The sequence below is a fragment of the Phyllostomus hastatus genome, unplaced genomic scaffold, assembly GCF_019186645.2.
Source record: "Phyllostomus hastatus isolate PE091 unplaced genomic scaffold, TTU_PhHast_1.1 phas_scaffold_200, whole genome shotgun sequence".
In the NCBI taxonomy this organism is placed as follows: domain Eukaryota; kingdom Metazoa; phylum Chordata; class Mammalia; order Chiroptera; family Phyllostomidae; genus Phyllostomus; species Phyllostomus hastatus.
This window is the reverse complement of record NW_025334016.1, coordinates 9,592,199-9,613,321: the sequence shown is the minus strand read 5'-3', so window position 1 is coordinate 9,613,321 and position 21,123 is coordinate 9,592,199. Positions and strand designations below refer to the sequence as shown.

The 21,123-nt window shown below is 33.4% G+C and overlaps 1 protein-coding gene across 5 annotated transcripts in view; it reads right to left on the bottom strand.

Moving 5' to 3' along the window:
- Window positions 1–21,123, bottom strand: part of KDM6A (lysine demethylase 6A) — a 176,007-nt gene that overhangs the window by 19,582 nt on the left and 135,302 nt on the right. For all 5 annotated transcript variants that reach the window (XM_045860700.1, XM_045860701.1, XM_045860698.1 and 2 more), the window contains 8 exons: window positions 17,055–17,184; window positions 15,429–15,534; window positions 14,584–14,789; window positions 11,716–11,780; window positions 11,567–11,641; window positions 10,916–11,064; window positions 3,878–3,992; window positions 453–640 (listed from right to left, as the gene is read on the bottom strand). In XM_045860700.1, the coding sequence (XP_045716656.1) occupies window positions 453–640; window positions 3,878–3,992; window positions 10,916–11,064; window positions 11,567–11,641; window positions 11,716–11,780; window positions 14,584–14,789; window positions 15,429–15,534; window positions 17,055–17,184 (1,034 nt within the window). The remainder of the gene's footprint in view (window positions 1–452; window positions 641–3,877; window positions 3,993–10,915; window positions 11,065–11,566; window positions 11,642–11,715; window positions 11,781–14,583; window positions 14,790–15,428; window positions 15,535–17,054; window positions 17,185–21,123) is intronic.

Sequence of the window (21,123 nt, the reverse complement as noted above, 5' to 3'; positions counted from 1 at the left end):
CATTATCCAAATGGAATTTGACTTACAGGGCTATTCATTTGATGCCAGATAAAAAGAATGAGTAACTATTCTACTCTGCTTTCTCCCATAAAGGGTTTCTTTTATAAGACAAACAAAGCACTCTAATCATCGCATGGAGGAAAGCCACCCACAGACCACAAATACCCATTCTGGACTATTGTATAAGGAATAATAAATGTCTATTGTTTTTTGAAAAAATATACATATATATTTTTTCCTTATACATAAAGACATAAATTTGTTATTTGCTGAGAATTACAGTCTTGAATTTCTATTTAACTTGAATTTACTTTCTTGTACTACAAAATTAAAATTTTATTCAAGGAGACTCTTCCGATTTTTAGCGGGGTATATTCCAAGAAAAAAAAAAAAAGACCTATCAGTTATAATCCCTTATAAATTAAACTTTTTAAGCATATTCTTTAAAATACCTGTAAGTGGACCAACATTCCAAGCAATGTTGTTGCACCAGCCAATAGCCTGAACCCAATGAACAGTGCCTGCATTTATCCAGACCAAATCTCCAGGTCGTTGAATAAACCTATACACTGGAACATTTGCTTCATAAAGATCTTCAAGGTTGGGCCACCAAGAACCCATTAGGAAATTCAAATTATTTCTGAAATAAAAAATAATGCAAATGGATCAAGTATTTTAATAAGCTCCTTACAAGACTGGAAGACAATGTCAAAAGTTTTAAAAATATGTTCACTCATTGCATTGAAACTTAATTGCTTGTACAGTAAGAACTGCCATATATAAAGTGGGTAAAGTTAATTATAGTCAAGTTCTGGGTGACTTAACCACACATCAGTACTACTACCTTAAGATGATTTTTTAAAGATCCAAATGATATCCAAAAGTACTTTTAAGCAACACTTATATACATTAACTTTTCATTTCACTTTACTAAAGGCTATTTCTACTGAACCCTTCTCTCTGGAGTACTGAGAAATCTCTAAAAGGTAATGGAAGGTGGAGCAGACATCAAGTCATTTAAATTCACATACAGAAATACTATGGCCAATATTAAGTACTAGCAACTTCTATTTCTGAGGTAAAGTAGGAAACAGAGATGGTCTCTACTGCTATTTTGAATCTTAAGCAGGAAAGGGAGACAGGATGTCAGTCTCTGTACAGTTTTCATGACTGGTTGACTATGAAAAAGGAACAATCACATACATGCACAAATAACCATATCACTGCCACCAACACCAATATACTTTGGAAACATTGTAAAGATCACATTATTAAGCTTTTATTTTAAAATCTAGCTTCTTGTTATTCTACTTCATCATGGTATAATATGAAATATTTTTTAAACTATGTAGCAGCTTCAACCAAAGAATTTTTTAAAATTCAATTGATACCTTAGATTTCATATTTTGGGGAACGAAAAACTTCCAGAGTGGAAAGTTCCTTTGCTTAAGATCTAAGAACTAGTCTTCACTTTATTTATGTGTCTTGTGCTAAAGGATATGATAAAGTGTATATTTAAATTATTTTCATTGGTTTAAATTTCATTTTTTTTGTTTATATCAAGGGTTGGCAAACCCAGCCCACTTCCTAGCTTTGTAAATGAAAATTTTTATTAAAACAGACATGACCTTTAATTTACATATGATATGACTGTTTACATACTACAATGACATGATTGTGACAGAGACTGTATGAACTGCAAAGCCTAAAATATTTATTATTTGGACCTTTATGAAAAGCTCACCAATCTGTAATCTAGATGGAATCTTAGTCTTACTTTTTTCCTAAAAAAATAAAAAAAGGCTGCTCTTGAAATTCTAGAACAGACTGCCAACAATAGCCTAATTGCAAGGGGATAAAGATTGGCTTACTGTTTGTGATACGGCTAAGATACAGCCCAGAAAAATTTGTCTATAAAGCAAAATATGGCTACAGACACAAATCCTAGCTCTACATCATCCTATGTTGCTGTCATATAATTGGTGAAAACTTTCTATCCAAAAGCAAGCAAGACTACCAAATTATCAAGTAAGTGTTTAAAAAAAAAAAAGGACACCAAAAATGAAAACAAACCTTAAACTTACAAAACAGCAAACATCATTTTTATCATTTACTCAAATGATTGCTTATTTCAAGATAGGTATTATTTAAAGTTATAAAACAAACCTCAGACATGGTCAATACTGGTTAGTATAAAACAATCCTTAGGCAAAAGAAAATTATACTGAACCGCTAAGGTAGTGAGTGCTATTTTTGCACCTTAGTTAAATTTACCTAGCTCTTTATACTAACTTGACATTTTTATTATCCCCAAGTTCAAGATTTTTAGACATTATCTGCCTATTCTAATTATCTTTGTTCCCAGGTTACCTTTCCATTTAGATAGGAAAGAAAATGAATTCCTAAAAATAGTCAATCCCTACTCAAAAATACATGAATTGCTTTACTGTAGCTGTAACAATATACTACTATCTCAAAGTTTAAGAAATAAAAATCTTTCTGTAGCACAGTAGAGATTTCCTACATTACACTCTTCTTTCTCTGCTACTACCAGGTTGCTGGTCCATAAAATTAAATACAAATTAAAGTAGATTATTTCATAAAAGCATTTGAAACCTTAAAATTCCATGTCTTTGCCTTTCTCACACTGAAGGAAACCTATGTGGTTAAACAGCAAAGACAATAAAAGGTGATTACTTTTTGCTTACATATAGGAAATTTTAGATTAATATGGTTTTGCAACTGTATTTAGTCTTCTTACTAAATTTAGATATTTACAGAAAAGATTTTTTAACCCCCCAATTAAAAAATCATAAGTATGTGGAATATGTATATAACTGGTTTGGTTTTCAAAATTTCATACACATAAATGTTTTTGGTGTTTTTCTCCCTTTATTTAATTTGAATGGGAGATTAATACTGAATATATTAATTAACCCCAATAATCTTCTAATGTTATTATTAGCTGAAAATATCAGATGCTTACATAATGGAGTACTTTAAAAAAAAGAGAGGATGACTTTCCTTTTAAATAAACATTTCAATTTAAACTAATGAAAATGCCCTGTCCAGGTAGCTCAGTTGGTTAGAGCATCACCCCTGATACACTAAGGTTACGGGTTCAATCTCTGGTCAGGGCACATATAAGAATTAACCAATGAATGCATAAATAAGTGTAAAAATAAATCAATGTCTGTCTGTCTCTGTCTCTCAAAAAAAATCAATACATAAAAATTTTTTAAAAATGAAAACAATCCCAAGGTAACCTTTAACACAAGATAAACAGATAAATGAAGGCTATTTCTAGGATTCTAGGAAAGGAACACTTACACCAGGTGAGTTCTTTCAATTATAGAAAACAAAATCTGAAACAGCTGATTACATTTTATAATATTCCTTTATAGGAAAAGCTGCCAGACTAGGTAGTTTTAAAAAGAATTTTTATCATAATGATATAGCAAAGAGTACTATATTCAAGTTTGAGTTATTAACCACCTATGAAGGTGTTCAATTATAGAATTTCTTCCACTTCTAAAACCATTTATAGCAAAAACAATTTTTCTTGGAATACAGACCTTTCACATAAACAAGTACATATATATCGACTGTTTAATGACCCTAATAAACAACTCATTTTCTACCCTTTAAATTCAAGACTACTACAATTGCATGAAGTGGCTTCAAGGCATCTTAAAGTAATCCCGATAACACAAAATGATAGGCTTGCAATCAAATCATTTTAAATGGACTTTCTGATGACTGGTAAGTGAAAACTGGTTACATGCATTAGAACATCCCATCTGCCTTTAGTAAGCTGCCCTTTACAATTCTGTTTTTAAGTAATTATGTTTAAAAAAAATTTAGGTTGGAAACTTACTTTTCACAGAAATCATTCAGAACACCCCAGTAACCTTCAGGAACAACGAACCATTCACAGTCACCTGGACCAATATTTATGTTAACTGAACAGAAGTTGTTATTTTCTTGATGACCTAAAATATAAAAAGAAAAAAATGATCAGCATACTGTATTTTATAGAAAATGTATCTTTATAGTGTCGCAGGTTCGATTCCCAGTCAGGGCACATACCTGGGTTGCAGGCCACGGCCCCCAGCAGCCGCACACTGATGTTTCTCTCTATCTCCCTCCCTTCCCTCTCTAAAAATAAATAAAATCTTAAAAAGAAAATGTATCTTTAGAAATGAAACCTTAGAAATGTTCAACAGAGAAACTCTAGTGGTGTTCAGTTATCATTACAGTATTTTTTTGTGTGTCAAGTCTAGTATTAGAGCTGAGTTTGATCAATTCTTAACTTTACACAGTAAAAAGAACCTCTATGGAAGGCAGTCTATAATCATGGTTAAAAGCTTAGGAGTTTGAGCCAGGCTCCTTGGCTTAGTCATTATGTGAATCTGGGCAAATTGCTAACTCATTATGATTCAGTTTCCTTATATGTAAGATTACCTAATAATGATTACAATAAATCACTGTGTTGTTTTGTGGAATCATTGAAATAATGACTGCTTCAAACAGTGCCCAATACATGGTAAGTAATAAACATTAGCTATTATTGATAACATTACCACCTCTTTCTTGTGGACTTAACCCCCATTTCTCAGAAGTAGTATTAGGACATCAGTAAAGAGTCTAGAAGTCTGGTTTTCAAAATGTACTGCAGGAGTAGTGTCAAGCAGGGAACTCTGGGGGAACTCTTCAGAAACAGAAACACACACAAACACACAATGTAGTAAAAACTGTCAGAAGCAATCTTACCAGAACTCTGAATGACAAAGTTTACAGCAATCAAGAGAATTCTTGACCAGAAAAAGGCAACTTAAGCATGTTAGGAGTTTTTCATAACATTTTAAGTCACCTTATTACCTGTCCCCATCACTGGTATGGTAGTGGACTTAAAAACAATAGTCTGTGTTCACAGTGTGAGGGTCCCTTGTTCTGGAGGGAGTCGAGCGGATCTTGTTCCCAAAGAATTGTATTTTTCTGTTTTGCCCTGAATGTAGTTTCCCCAAAAGACTGACACAAAGGGCTTCTCTTTGTTTCATGTACCTCAGAAGTCTATCAGAGCAAGTGTCTCATTGGAGAAGGTTTGCCCCAAACACTCAGAAACTAATACACAAGCTGACGCTATGGCTGCGGGCATGGGGGGGGGGAGACACAACGACCCCAACCCCAACCCCAACAACAAAATACCTCCTTGGGGCAAACAACAGAAATGCAGAGGCAGGCCTGAGAGGAAAAGCTGGGGAGTGAGATTTGAGGGGAATAAACTCTTTGAAAAGTTCCTACGTATACTGGAGAATTTAGAAAGCCACATGTATACCAGAGCAGGAAACAAGCTAAAAAACAAAAAAACTAAGAATACAATAAACTTTAACCTCTTGTTGATCTTTAAACTCAGCACAAGCAAGGAGGTTAAAGCAGAGTGGCTAAGTATAGAAGGAGGGAATTAAAACGGAATTCTTTTCCCCCCCTTTTCTTTCTGATCTTTCTTCCACTTCTCTTCCTTTCTTATTTTTAGGCATCAGGCATTTAAGGAAACCTCTGTCACGTTACTGGCTAACTGCTGAGATGACAGAAAAAAGACTTCAGTGCCCACATACGACAAGGAATACACTATTTGCAAAAATAGTATACAAAAGTCACTAAACAAATAGACAACTGTAGCCCACAACAAGCAACAACAAACCCTGGAGATGGAGGAGAATCTGAATTCTGTAACTGCTACTTCATAGTATTAAAAATGTCGAAACACTAGCAGAGCACTACACTGAAGGAAACCAAAACTTCAGGGTTCACATACAAGAGAAAATACAGCTATTAAAAATAAGTAAACAAAACAGTTTTCAACATAGAAATTATGAGGCATGCAAAGAAACAAACAAGTATGTCCCAGTCAGAAAAAAGCAAGCAAGCAAGCAAAAAAAGAGAAAGAAATTAAGAAAGTTAGTTAATAAGAACTATTCCTGAAAATGTACAGGCATTGTACTTACTAGACACACACTTAAAAAAAATCCTCACCCAAAGATATGTTTACTGATTTTAAAGACAGAGAAAGGGAGGGGGAGAGAGAGAGAGAAAAACATCAATCGGTTGCCTGCCATACATGCTGTGACTGGGAATTGAACCAGCAACCTAAGTATATGCCCTGACAGGGGATCAAACTTGCAACCTTTTGGGGCACAGGACAATACTCCAACCAACTGAGCCAACCCAGCCAGGACTAGACAAACACTTTAAATCAACTATCTTAAATATGTTTAAAGAACTAAAGGAAACCATGGACAAGAACCAAAGGAAACAATGTCTGAAAAGACATTATCAGTAAAGAGACAAATGATAGTAAGAAATAAAAATTTGAAGGTGAAAGTATAACTGAAATATTCACTAGTGGATTTCAAAAGCCGATTTCTTGAGCAGGATTTCTTGAGCAGGCTAAAGAAAAAACATCAGCAAACATATGTAGGTCAAATGAAACTATCTGTTCTGAGAAGAAAACAGAATGAAAAATTAGAAGAGCCTAAGAAACCTGTGGGGTACTATCTAAAATACTAATATAGACATTGTGGGAGTCCTAAAGGGAAAAAAAAGGGCAGTAAGAATATTTGAAGAAATGATGGTTAAAAACTCCTCCAACTTGACAAAATACATGAATATACACATCCAAGAATCTCAAGGAACTTCAAGTAAGAAAAACTCAGAGACATATAACAAGACACATTATAATCAAGACTAGAAAACCAAAGAGAATCTTGAAAGCAGGAAGACTGATCTGTCACATACAAGGGATCATCAATGAAATTAAAAGCTGATTTCACATCAGAAACCATGGAGTCTAGAAATGCAACAGGGTAACACATTTAAATTGCTGAAACAGAAAAATACATTAACCAAGAATTTTATATGTGACAAACTATTCTTCAAAAATGAAAGGAGAAACTAAGCCATTCCCAGATAAATGAAAGGTGAAGAAGTTTGTCACTAGTCAATATACCCCTTTAAGAAAGGCTGTAGAGTTTTTTAAGCTGAAATGAAACAACACTATAGTAACCCAAAGCACTGTAAGATATAAACAACTACAATAAAGGTCATTGCATAAGTGGTAAGATTCACACTCCCTAATTTTGAAACTTACCTCAAAAAGCTATAGTAATCAAACGAGTGTGGTACTGACATACAGATATAAACCAGTGGAAAAGAATTAAGATTCCCAAAATAAACCATCCATATATCCAAGGTCAATTAATTTTCAACAAGGATGCCCAGACTATTCAATACAGAAAAGATTATAGTCTTTCTGACAAATGGTACTGAGACAACTGGATAGCCACATGTAAAAGAATAAAGTTTTAGACTTTTAGCTGATACCATATACAAAAAATTAACTTAAAATGGATCAAAGATCGAAATACAAGAGCTAGAACTATGAAAATTCTAAGAAGAAAACATCAAGGTAAATCTTTGCAACCTTGGATTTGACAATGTTTTTTTGTTGTTGTTGTTGTTGGTACACATGGACTATTTTCTCTTTTTTTATTTAATTGTTATTCAAGTACAGTTGTCCCCATTTTACCACCACTGCTCCCTCCTACCCCATGGTTTCTTGTATGACACCAAAAGCACCAACAACCAAGGGAAAAAATGGATAAGATGAATTTCATCAAAATCAAAAACTCTGTACATCAAAGGACACCATGAAGACAGTGAAACAACAAACTATAGAAGAAAAAGAAATATCTGCAAATCATTATCTGATAGGGATTAATATCTAGAATGTATAAAGAACTCCTATTATTTAACAATAAAAGGACAAATTACTCAATTAAAAATGAACTGAGAACTTGAATAGGTATTTTTATAAAGTAAATATACAAATGGCCAACAAATACATGAAAATTAAAACCACAACTGAAAAACCACTTTAGATGTGTTGGGCTGGCCATAATAAGATAAAAAGTAAAAATCATCAGTGTTGGCTGGTAAGGATGTGGGAAAACTGGAGCCTTAGTACACTGCTGGCAGGAAAGTCAAATGGTATAGCTGTTGTAAAAAGCAGTTCAGTAGTTAAAAAGTTCAATGTGCAAATGCTGTGTGATCTAACAATTCCAATGTTTGGTATACGTATAGTCGAAAGAACTAGAAATAGGTATTCAAATAAATATCTGTTTACGAATGTTCATAGAAACACTATTCCTAACACCAAAATGTGAAACAACCCAAATGTCCATCAACTAATGAATAAACAAAATGTTCTACATCCCTACAATGGAACAGAATTTGGCTATAAAAAATGAAACACTAATAACAATGTGGATGAACCTCAAAAACATGCTAAACGAAAGAAGCAAACACAAAAGGCGGCATATTATACAATTCCATTTCTATGCAACATCCAGAACATTCAGGTAAATCTATAGAGCCAGAAAGCAGACTATAAGTCCTCACTTACCATCATTGATAGATTCAGAACTGTGGCAAACTGTTGTATAATGAAACCAATTTTACCATAGGCTAATATAAACAAGAGTTATAACAAAATGACACTGAGTGAAAGGACTAAGGACCTGCTATAGCAGTAGCCAGGGGCTGATGGAAGTAGGAAATGCAGACTGACTGGTTAATAGGTACAGGGTTTCCTTTCAAGCTGATGAAAATGCCTTAGAACTACACAGAGGTGATGGCTACACAGCACAGTGAATAACTAAATGCAAATGAACTGCACACTTTAAAATGGTAAATTTTATGTGAATTTCACCTCAACAACAACAAAATGTAGCTGTGTTTTCATTACACCCTGTGCACACCATACCCTGAATCATCATCTTCTTCTTCTTCTTCTTTTTTTTTTTTTTTTTTACAGATTCCAATACAATGTGAAGATGGTACTCTTAGTACTTACAAATGTCTCTTACCACGGGTAGATGGTTGGAATTGTTCATGGCATAGACTCCAAATAAAATTTAGCTCTAATTAAAATTAGAACACTAGGACCGCACTATCTAACTAAAACTATTTTAGAGTAGAGCCTAAGGGCATTTCTGTAGCTTAGAACATACATGACTGATCATAAAGTCCATTAAAGCAGGTAATATTTATTTATCTATGTAACTCCAGGAACCAAGTGTGTGCCCCACAAAAAAAGTACTCAAAATAATTATTTTAAAGTTGGAACTGAATTAGCTCTGGCTGGTGTGGCTCAGTGGATTGAGTGCTGGCCTCCAAACCAAGGGGTCGCTGGTTCAATTCCCAGTCAAGGCACATGCCTGGGTTTAGGGTCAGGTCCCCAGTAGGGGGTGGTACGCAAGAAGTTTCACTGATGTTTCTCTCCCTCTCTTTATCTTTCCCTTTCCGGCTCTCTAAAAATAAATATAATCTTAAAAAAAAATTGAACTGAATTAACATTTTAAGGCTCAACTCAACATTTCTTCTAAGACTGAGTCATCCAATACAATAACTACTTGAAATGTGGTTAATATAAACTAAGATGTGTGGTAACTACAACATATACAATTTTGAAGACTTAACATTAAAAAATGCAAAAATACCCCAATAATGTTTATACTGATTACATGTTGAAATAATAGCTGTCTATACTGGATTAAAATTAATTTCACCTATTTCATTTTATATAAATATGACTACTATAAAATTTTAAATCATGTATGTGATTTGCATTATATTTCTATTGGACACTGCTACTTCCTAAGGGAATTCTTTAGAGATTTAATGTTCCATGGGACATTTCTGAAAAAATAATGCCTTATATACAAACCAACAAAAAACTAAAACAATCTAGGCACACAGTGACAAAGTAGTAATGATCAAGTTTACTTTTTCCCTTGATTTATAATGAAAAACTGTGTTCTTTTTTTTTTGAGGATATTATTTATATAAAATAATTCAAATTGGATGAGAGGCATTTTCAATTTAAATGCATGTTAACAGAAATAATCCAATACTACATATATAGGAAAAAGGAACTCCAGAGAGTTCAAATAACTTGCCCAGTATTTACACTGGTGTCTAAAGTGGGAACAGAGTGAGGAGCAGACAGGTCCTCTGCCATTTATTCTGTAACTGTTTCTACTTTACCCAACTATGGATAAAACATCACAGAACTGGGCTTCAAATGGCCTGAGGGTAAAAACAACTACAACCTACGTTTATACATAAAACTCTTCTGCAGAGCTTAAAAAAAAATACTGATGACTAGATCACAATCTCTAGAGATTAATCAACTATATCTTTTTAAAAAGCTTACCAGTAGATTCTATTGAGCAGCCAGGACTGTGAACCACTGACCTATGTTACCCAGAAGCAAGCATAGGCCTATTATAAAACAATTCTTAAGCTACAATTCAATAAGCAGACAACAAAGAAGGAAGTCTGGCTTTCAAACTATGGCTGCTTTAAGTAGCAAACAGAAATACCTGAGGGTGATATGCAACTTACAGGCACTGGCAAAGCTGAATTTGTTACTACTAGCATTTTTCTGAACTGTTAAATATTAAATATTTTGAACATTACCCTATGAAATTTCATGTCAATGTAAGGCAGCACAGAGAAGATGGCACAGTAGTGTTGGACAGAATTTAAAGTCTAAAACTAATGTAATTCATTTTACAAATGAAGAAAAAGACCCAGTGAAGGAATGTGACTTGCCAAAAGTGACAAGCTTAGTGGTATAGTACAGATTAGATACTAGGATGAGTCCAGTAATGTCTCCACATCATCATGTACTTTATAAACTGTGCACTGAGACAAAGTTAGGCAACAGTAATCCACACTTTCTTTTTTTAAATGAAATAGAATGGAAAAAAAAATGTGGTTCTCCCTTATATATTTCACATCTTGATTCTGTTTTTCAATTTTAGGAGTTATATTAGTTCATAAAAGTTACCCGGTGTCCTGCTTCCTGGAACTTTCATGTACAGTTGAACTGTGTTCATGCCCAGTATGGTATGACCAACGTGACTTAGAAGATTTCCTGCTGATACAACACGCACGAAAGCAGGAAGTTTAGTCAGTTCGTGTAGCTGCAATTTCCACCTGCAACAAAATAACAGATTAAGAGTGAAACTGTGCTACAAATATTTATAGAAGTTAACCATTTCTTCAAAAACCTTGTGTTCCAATCAGAAAAATAATTGAATGTATATTTTACTTTCACATAGGAAACACCAAAATGCTTAAATTTTTAAAAATTTCCACAGAAAACCTAATAAAAAGCATAAAAATTATTAAACAATAAAAGAAAAAACTGACTTTAAATTTTTATGATCATTGTAAAATTCTATTTTATAAAATTATATTATTAATCATAAAATATAATGTTATGATTGTATTAACTAGCATATACTCAGGGTCATGGTGACAAGGGTTTTAGTTCAAGAAAATAATGGCAAGACCTAGCAAAAATAATTTAGCTAAAATTTGTATATCAACTAAGAAAAGTGACAAGGAATGAAGGAGAAGAGGAAATTGTACAAAATTCTCGATCTTGCAAACAATATCTCTTTACATCAGTTCATTGACAACTACAAAGACTCACTTTTTGTCATCAGATAGGTCAATGTTGGTCCCAAACTTTATGGTTTTAAAAGGTCCTTTCCTCCTCCTCCCAGAACTTAAAGAAGAAAGACAATATTAAAAACATGCATTTTATACAGAAATACTAAGCAGATAATTAAAATAACTTACTTATCTGAAGATGTAGATTCACTATCTGAGTGTTCTTTATGGTGACTTCTTTTCTCATTTTCTTCCTACAGATTAAGCAAAAAGCATTCCAGTTTAGTATTCTATAACCAGCTAGCCTTCCCATCATATATGTACAACAGAAAAATCCACATCTAGATTGATAGTATTATCTATGCTTTGAAACTAAGTTTCAGTGTGCCTTTCCCACATGAAAGTTTCTTTGAAGACCACATTACATAAAAAACCCAAGAAGTCAATGGTATTCAACCTCCTTCCATCAGCCATAATGTTATCCTGAGAGTTCTTTATTAACATTTTTCTATAAGAGGAACAAACTACAGATTCTCATTTCTGCTCCATTTTTCAAGGAGAGAAAATTTAAGGAAAGTAAGAGGCTTAAGAGGTAGCAATCTTGATTATAACATTTCTAAACTACCAGAGGCAAATATATGCATGTGTATCAGCTATAGACAAGGTCTGTCCAGAAAGTATCCAGCTGTGAACTATGAAAAAGAAACACGTTTATTAAAGAAGATACAAGAAACAAGGTACATAGGACAATGACACCTCAGTCCCCTTCAAAGTAGGCACCTTGGGACCTCACATGGTTCTTGCAGCGTCATTAGTAACTGCAGCATGATGTTCCTTCTGCTCTGGTGGCAGAAGCCATGGAATGCATTTTGCCACACCACGATCCAGCATCAAAATCTCAGACACAGTAGTTTTTGGAATCCCCAGATCAGCTTCTAGTTCTTACACTGTCAGTCGCCAATCTTTGTTGATTGCAGCCCATACACGTTCAACATTCTCAGGTGTTCTGCTTGCGGCAGGCCTTCCAGAATGTGGATCACTTTCAACAGATTCTCGACCATTTTTTAAGCACCTGTGCAACACTTTTATTTATATTGCACTCATTGCATCATCCCCAAATCCTCTGAGTCATCTGAATAGTTTCTGTGGAGGAATGTTCAAGCTTCTTGCAAAGCTTGACACAGATTTGTTACTTTACTTGCTCAGTCATTTTGAATGTGACAGCCATACAGTGCACATGCTCATTCTACAGAGTCTACTATCTTCACTGACTAGTACAGCGAAGCCGTCATTGTTCAAGCACGAGCATTCCAGTCTACTCTCTTTGGTTGCCAGGTTACATCGATGTCATGCAGACTGTTTTCATTATATTAACACGGCTGGACTTTTTCTGGACAGACCTCATATGTACAAGGGTGGAAGGTAAGAAGTTGTCAATTCTTTATTCTGGACAAATGTAAAATGGTCTTTCTGGGCTATATCTTTTTTCCACAATGAATTATGCATGAATGATAGAACATTTAAAACATTAGTAAGGAAATGAAATACAGGATATAGGTGCTTTCCAGTGCAAAATTACTATTATTTACAATGTTTGTGTCATAGATATGGTTATCTCTTAACAATGTCCTATGATTTTTGACTTAGCAATACTTAGTGACATTTTGGCCTTCCTTACTTTATATGTACAGTTTCTAAACATTTGTCAGATTTTTTACATGTAATATGGTTCAGGCCTCCAAAGCACATAAAAAAACAAAAAACAAACAAAACAAAAAAACAAAACAAAACAAAAACAAAACCCAAAAACCCTTTCTTTGGTTATGGGTCCATTCTGCTCCTATTATCTTTGCTTTTCAACTCTTCCACCAAATTTCCCTTTGATGGTATCTGAATCCTGCTATTATTATCTACTCTATTCTGACCATAACACTACCACATAGTTGAAATATCTTGAAAGTCTGAACTACAGTGATTTATATGGACAATGAATTCAATGCAACTCCTGAAAGTTACAGGACAGTTTTTATTAGATAAATTTCTCAGTAGGACATAAGGAGTGGTAGTGAGAAAGGAACACAAGTGTATGGTTTACAAGTACAAGTGTTGTTTTTATTGAAAACATGAACTCAGGGCAGAATTTTAAACAAATATAAGCAAATCTAATTAATTACAATAAAGACTTCCAGGCACATATTAAATTTCACCTGTAGCATAAGTACAGACAAGTATTTGAGTAATGCATTTAATAAATTCATTTTGCAGGTGTTTTATGTTTACTTCATGGGAAAACTGACCAAGTTGTTATTATAGTTCTACAGGACTCTAGTAATGCTTCATTGCTGAAAGGTCTATGAGTCTTTTAACAATAATCCTGTGATTATTGTTCAAAGTTTTATTTTTTAATTTTCCATATATTTTCAAATAATTTATGCCTGTCCCTCAGTTTTCTCTTTCAGACTGAGATTGGAAAGAATAACACTGATGCTTCCTGGAGGAGCTATCAGATGATACTAACTTGATAAATGAGAAAAATGAGAACGCACAATACTAGGAACTGTGCAAGGATAAACCAAACTTGAGACTTAGTTAATCCTCTAATATCAGTGGCTCTCAATTAGGGGCAATTTTGCCTTCCATAGGACATTTAGAAAGTCTGGTGACATTTTTGATCATCAGAGCTGGGGTTGGAGGTAAAGGGCATCTAAGTGGGAGGGACCAGGGATACTACTCAACATTCTACAATACAAGGGACAACTTCCCACAACTAAGAATTATCCAACCCAAAATGTTAATAATGCCAGGATTAAGTAAACCTGCTCTAAACAAGAATATTCCAGAGGTGAGGAAGATGTCTCACTAAATAGTAGTAATAACATTTACTTTATCAACCTATAGGTTGTCTTAGACTTTACTAAGAGCAAATTGGATAGCACTTAAATTTTATATAACTATAAAATAACGAGATGCTTACAAGAGTAACATACTCCTTCAAATTAAAATATAAAATAAAAAATATGTCCAAAATAATATATTCTTCAGGAAGTAATTACTTACTCTCAAAGATTCCTGGAAGGAGGAGGCCTGGTACTGTGCATATTTAGCAATTGTAGTATGAGATCGATTACTTTCACAATGCCAGATTTTCTTTGTTCCAGTGGGATCCCAGTTTTCATCTGCTGGCTGCAACAACTGTGTCCTCACTTCCACCATATGTTCATTGTTAGCTTCTACCAAAGTTTTGGTAGAGAAAAGTCCTAGGTCTTCATAAATAAATAAAGGTAGTTAAATAAATAAAGATTATATTTGAAATAAAATTTTAAAAGTGCTTTATTTAAAGGAGAAAACAAAAGAAAACATTTTATGGTGTTCCATTAAGATCTTTAATTAAGTCAACTGGAGCTTCTGCACACCCTGAGCTTCCAGTCAGGTTTCCACAACCACATACAGAAACCGGGGACCTATTCATCATGCAACCAACAAAAGAGGCAGAATCAAGGGGCGGGTACTAAAGTTTCACTTATTTATTTAATAGTGAAACTTTACAGGTGCCAGGAACCACATAGGAGGCAATAGTATTTATTAGTAGCATTGAATTCTACCTAAATTAAAAAAATTTTTTCATTAGTCAACATAAATTACAACTATGTAATCTGACCAAAATGAAAGCTAAATTAAAAAACCATCCGTAAAATCTCCAGTAACCAGTATCATCGTAACTTCACGTTGTTTAAAGAAATAACTCTAACTCTCTCTCTCTCTCTCTCTCTCTCATAGCCAGGAAGTATTAAAATACACATGTGAAAAAAATGAGAAAATAAATAGAAGTTTCTGCCTGTGCTTCAAAAGTCAATGCAAAGGAAATATACGTATAAGTTTTCCTTTTTCTTATTAAAGCTTACCCAACTTAAGAGCTCCAGCAAGGCCACGTATTACTGTAACAGGGTTGTTTGGATTTGTACAAAATTGATGTAATGGAGGAAAGAAAGCATCACGTTTATTTTCCAACTGTAATATTAAAACATACAGTTAGATCTCTGGAAAACAGACCTTTAAATATTATGCCAAATTCATATTTGTTATTTATTGCGATTTAATAATGCATCCCATGTGTCATTATTTGTATTTTATATTCTATAGTATTTTACACTATATCTTTTGATCCTAGTTTTAATTAGATATAATCACATACATCTCTCTTATCCATTATATCTTGAACAAAAATACATGGGAGAAATAAAATTTCAACTCAAAAATCAGATAGATTGTTTTAAATATTACTTAACCTTAAGAAGGAAGAAAATCTTATATGCTGCAACATGAATGAAACTTGAGAACACTATGTTAAATAAAAATAAGCAAGCCACACACACAAAAACAACTGTGTATATATAATTTCACTTGAGGTAGCTAAAGTAGTCAAATTCATAGTAACAGAAAGTAAAGTAGTTGTTATTAGCAGTGACTGGGGAGACTGTGGAAAAGGGAATTATTTTTTAATGGGTATAGAATTTCAGATTTGCAAGATGAAAAAGATATGGAGAGTTGTTTTGCAACAATAAGAATATACTTAAACTACTAAACTGTATACTTAATGAATGATAAAGATGGTAAGTTTTATGTATACATTTTTTAACCACAAAAAAGAAAAAATCGATTAAAACAATATATTACCAAAATGAAACTAGGCTGAAGACCCATAAAAGATAAATTTTAATTTTGTATCCCCCCCACCTTAGACCTCAGTTTAAAAGTTTTGTTAGAGTTCTATCCCATTGCTTCCCTTACATACTAAAGGATCAATAAATAGATTGGAGGAAGGATTAATGGCCTTCCTCTTGGCCTCCAGAGGGTGAATACAGAACCGAATCTCTAAAAACAAATTTTGTAGTTTAAAATTTTTTCATTTGGAGTAAAAGTGGGAGGATAGAAGGAAATGGGGTAGGAGGGCCTATTTAGGAGAAACATTAAAAAAAAAAAAAGAGTTGCTTTGATTGAACTCAAATTCTTATATCAGATGTCTAACTGTCCATGAAGTAAAACTAATATCCGGTTTTAAACACTCTATTCAGTTTTTAAATAACATATCTATTATGACATTTTATGTTTTCAAATACTTTCTTTGAAGGTAAACAATATCTTTTTTTTTTTTTTTTTAGTAGATGTATAAAACAAAATGAATGTTCAGGTCCGCACAAATAGTAGAATGCAAATTTAAAACTCAGCTTATTAAAAAAAAAGTTATACTTTTAGGTAGATTTTGCCTAGTACTGCTCAAAATTAGGGGCAGTAGAAAGTATTTCTCACTAATGTAATCAACAACAATTACTAGCCGAGAAGGCATGTTTTAAATGCTATTACAAAATCTTTCTGAAGTCATTCTTTATTCCCCCGAAAAATTCAAGCTGCTACCAATAATTTTAATGTTTCCTAAAGGGCATCACATTGACTTAAAGCAAGATCTTATGAAAAACAGGCAGATGCACACACTAGTTTGATTTATTTCTACTCCATCAATTCAGACTCACATAAATACTAGGTGTAGGTGGATTCAACTTGTCCTTTGGCAAGGGAGGGTATGGTGAAGATGGTGGTCTTGGAGGTGGACATTTATCCAATAAAATGCTACTGTTAGATAAGCCATTTTTACCTAGATTCCTTAAAAAAGAACAAGGGAAAAAAAATCAGCTGTACATTTATTTAGGAAACACAATTAAAATCCTGAACTAAATCCTAATTAAATTACAGGGCACTTGCACAAATCCATGAGATTTGGATCTATCTACAAAAGATCAGAACAATTTTTAATTTCAGCAGATACTTAGCATGATTCCTATACCTTCCACTTAAGAAAAGTAATAGAAAAGATATCGCAACCCATAAATTATTGATGACATTCCTTATTTTGCTGGTAATTTTCCAATTTATTTTTACATCTGAAGAACACAAACTCCCAATTTTCTCTCCACCATCTTCCACCATCAGATTTCCCCCCATTAAACATTAAAACAGTAACTTGATCAAAAAAGTCTAGATAACAGTAAAAATAGGCTATGTCTCTCTTCTTATCAAATCAGCAACTATAAATAAGATATCTTAGAGACAATTCTAAAACCCGAAAAAGGCTTTTCCTTTCTTTTCTCAAACCTGGAAAGAACTTTCTGTGTAACTGCTTACTAATAAGTAAGACTCCAATCTACTAAGACTCCAATCTACTAAGCAAGACTCCAATCTACTAAGTTTTACAGCAAATGATAACAATTTTTAAAATAAGGTATATAGCTGCTATCTGTTCTCTGATACTCCATAATTATTACAGTATTTGGGGTTTATTTTCCTTTAATGAACATATTATGTTTGCTAAATTATAAATTCTTAATTTACCATAGTACTATTCCCAAACTGTAACTATTTAGCATGAGGAAAAAAATGACTATTTCCAATTTCTTAGAAGTATCTACTCAACTCAGAAAATCAGCAAGACATAGTCTTGAGCTTTCAAATCATTTTGGGTTAATTAATCTACCTCACCCAACTGTAAGTTCAAAAATAACCAATTGTGTTAAAATACCAAGTACTTTTATGTTTTGTTTTTTAATATTTTATTTATTTATTTTTAGAGAGGGAAGGGAGGGAGGGAGATAGAGAGATAGAGATAGAGAGAGAGAGAGAGAGAGAGAGAGAGAGAGAGAGAGAGAAACATCAATGTGCGGTTGCTGGGGGTTATGGCCTGCAACCCAGGCATGTACCCTGGCTGGGAATCGAACCTGGGACACTTTGGTTCCCAGCCCGCGCTCAATCCACTGAGCTACGCCAGCCAGGGCAAAATACCAAGTACTTTTAAATTAACATATTAAAGTTACAGATAAGAATTTGAACATTGTATTTATGGCGGGAAGTGAAAAACTTAGCAATTTTACTTATTGAAGAGAAAACTGGCTATTTTTCATCCTAAATTATAGAATAATACAGGTTAACACAAAATTAATTTTCCTCATTTTGCTATGATTTTGCCAAACAAAAAAAAAAAAAACTTAAAAATCAGGCTGTTCTGGTTGGTGCTAAACGAAAACTAAGGCTTGAAATCCCATTGCCACAACCTTTTAAAATGTCACACTAAATAGCATCACAGGTGTTACTTTCTTAATTGTCTCAACTATAGTTCCAAGTAAAATCAAAAGAGTTCATGACAGGTATCAAAGAAATGAACTAAGTTTAAAATGACTGAATATTTAGAAAAGTATATGAATTAGTTATTAAAGTTTCAGATCAAGTAATAATTAAGGTCCGAAGTTAAATAAATGAATCTGCTACCGAAAAACAGTTTTCCACAAAGCATGAATGTCCTGTACATTTAAAAAGACATCATGCATTCAAGCTTTTAAATCTAGGTATAAAATTGGTACTAACTTATAAACTCCATAAAAGTAGAAAATAATTGGCTAAAACTAGTAAAAAAAACTCCAACAATTTAAGTATTATTATCAGACCAACACAAAATAAAAGTCACAGTATCTACATAAATCATTACTTTTCATGCTGAATTGTCCATCTGCCACTATTTAACTTTGGAGTTTAAACAAAATGTGACCCCAAATACCTAAAATTTGTTTTACAGAGCAGAGGATGAATGTACTGTATAGTAAATGATGGATATTTTAAGGAACTGAAAGATGTGAACCAAGTATTAAAACTGTACCATAAAAGAGCACCTCATACTAATTAAATGTGGCTTCAAAACTTAAGCTTCTACAATATTCTGTATGTTGGGAGATGAGACTACAAAACAGCGTGTGCTACATTAGCAGAATTGTGTGCCTCCATCATTTCCACAGTTCTGTAACAATTAAAAGAAAAAAAGGTAAATGGGAAAGTAAAATAATGAAAAGTGCAGACGCCTTTATTTTAAATTAGGAAAAAAGTGACGAGGCATGACTGAGGAAGCTGACATGATTCAAAAACTGAATGTTACAATTACATTTTTTAAACCATAAAAGCGGGAAAGGTATTGTAACTGCCTTTTGATGTATTGCACTGACCACATCAACACTAAATGAACCAAAAAAGAGCCAGATTTAAAATAACAAACACTTTAAAAACTAAGTATGTGAAAATAAGAGGGTAGTCAAAATAAACAGTGCAATCAAATTATATCTAGCAGTTTCTTCCTGTATTCCAAACATTGACTTCCTGACTATTGAAGTCAGGTCTGAAACAAATAGGAATTTCCCTGAAGGAACTGGTGTAGCTGTTTATATATTTACTATAACATTTTTCTACTTAAAAATACACTTTTTAACCTTAATGTAAAGGACAGATATGGATAATGAATAGATTTTATCTTCTGAACATGTAAGTGTCCAACACTATTTATAATACTTCAAGTCAAATAATGAAAATTTACTATAACAATCCAATGTGGAAAAAGGCATTGAAGTTGATTATCCCATTTTAAATCGTTTTCTCACATTCTGAAACTCTCCCTGAGCAAAGCAGAGCAGGAGGAAATTACTTATAGACCAATTATTTAAAATATTGGCTTAAACTTACAACTTTCAAATTTATACACATCACCTGGTACAAAAATGAAAAAGTGCTAAACCAATCTTCTCTCTAATTATCGTTGGTTATGAAGCTCCCAGACCAGACATTTGAGTATCCTGCACCTATGTCACTTTCACCTTCTGAGTTCAGGACTTCTGCCTAGTGCAGGACACCATGAACAGAACAAAAATGGCAAGCAATGTGACACCGACCATTTGCAGTCTTGACTTTTTCTCTAAGCCTCAGGAGACTTTTATTTCCAATTTATGAGAGCATTTTTGGTCTCTTCATTAATAAAGATTAATGAAATAGATTTACTAAAATAATCCAAGCAACCCCAGGGGCCTATAGTGTGTTGATGTATCTAGCTACTTACTATACACAGAGGTGGGCAAAAATAGGATTACAGTTGTAACTAATATTCTTTTGAGTTAATACATCTATTGTAATAATCATAACCTGCGCATCTTTTTCCATATGAACTGTAAACCTACTTTTGCCCACCCCTGTATATATAACTAAGTTTCTCTGTAATAAGGTAAAATTGTCTTGAAGAGTTAAGAGCTGAATATAAAACTGTAAGAACATACTTAAAACTTCTGAAGTGAATGTTTATATACACCTCAAAACTGAGATGGAAGGTTATCTTTAATATATTAAGGAATACAATCACACCTAAGTACCAGAGCATAAGACTTTATTAATGAAAACTTATGGTAACTGTTACTGTCCTCTCTTTATAACTTGCACCTCCATGGAACTCTTTCTCTCAGTATTCCTCCAGAATACCTTTAGGTACCATACAGTCTATGATGTTGGTTTTGGACTTCTAATTTTCCCCTATTTTCTAGCAACTGCCCTGACTCTACAGAGTGGAGGAGGGAAAACACAGCTCCAGTATAGTGGCAGCAGCAGAGGCCCTAGCAGCCAAGTGGGGAGTAGGTAGAAAGCAGTACAAGCTGACAGCAAGCCAAGACAGTGTGTCTAAGGACTGCTCAGTTATATCATTTGATCTGGGTATTAAAACATGCCTATGTCCTTTAGGCCCAGAGT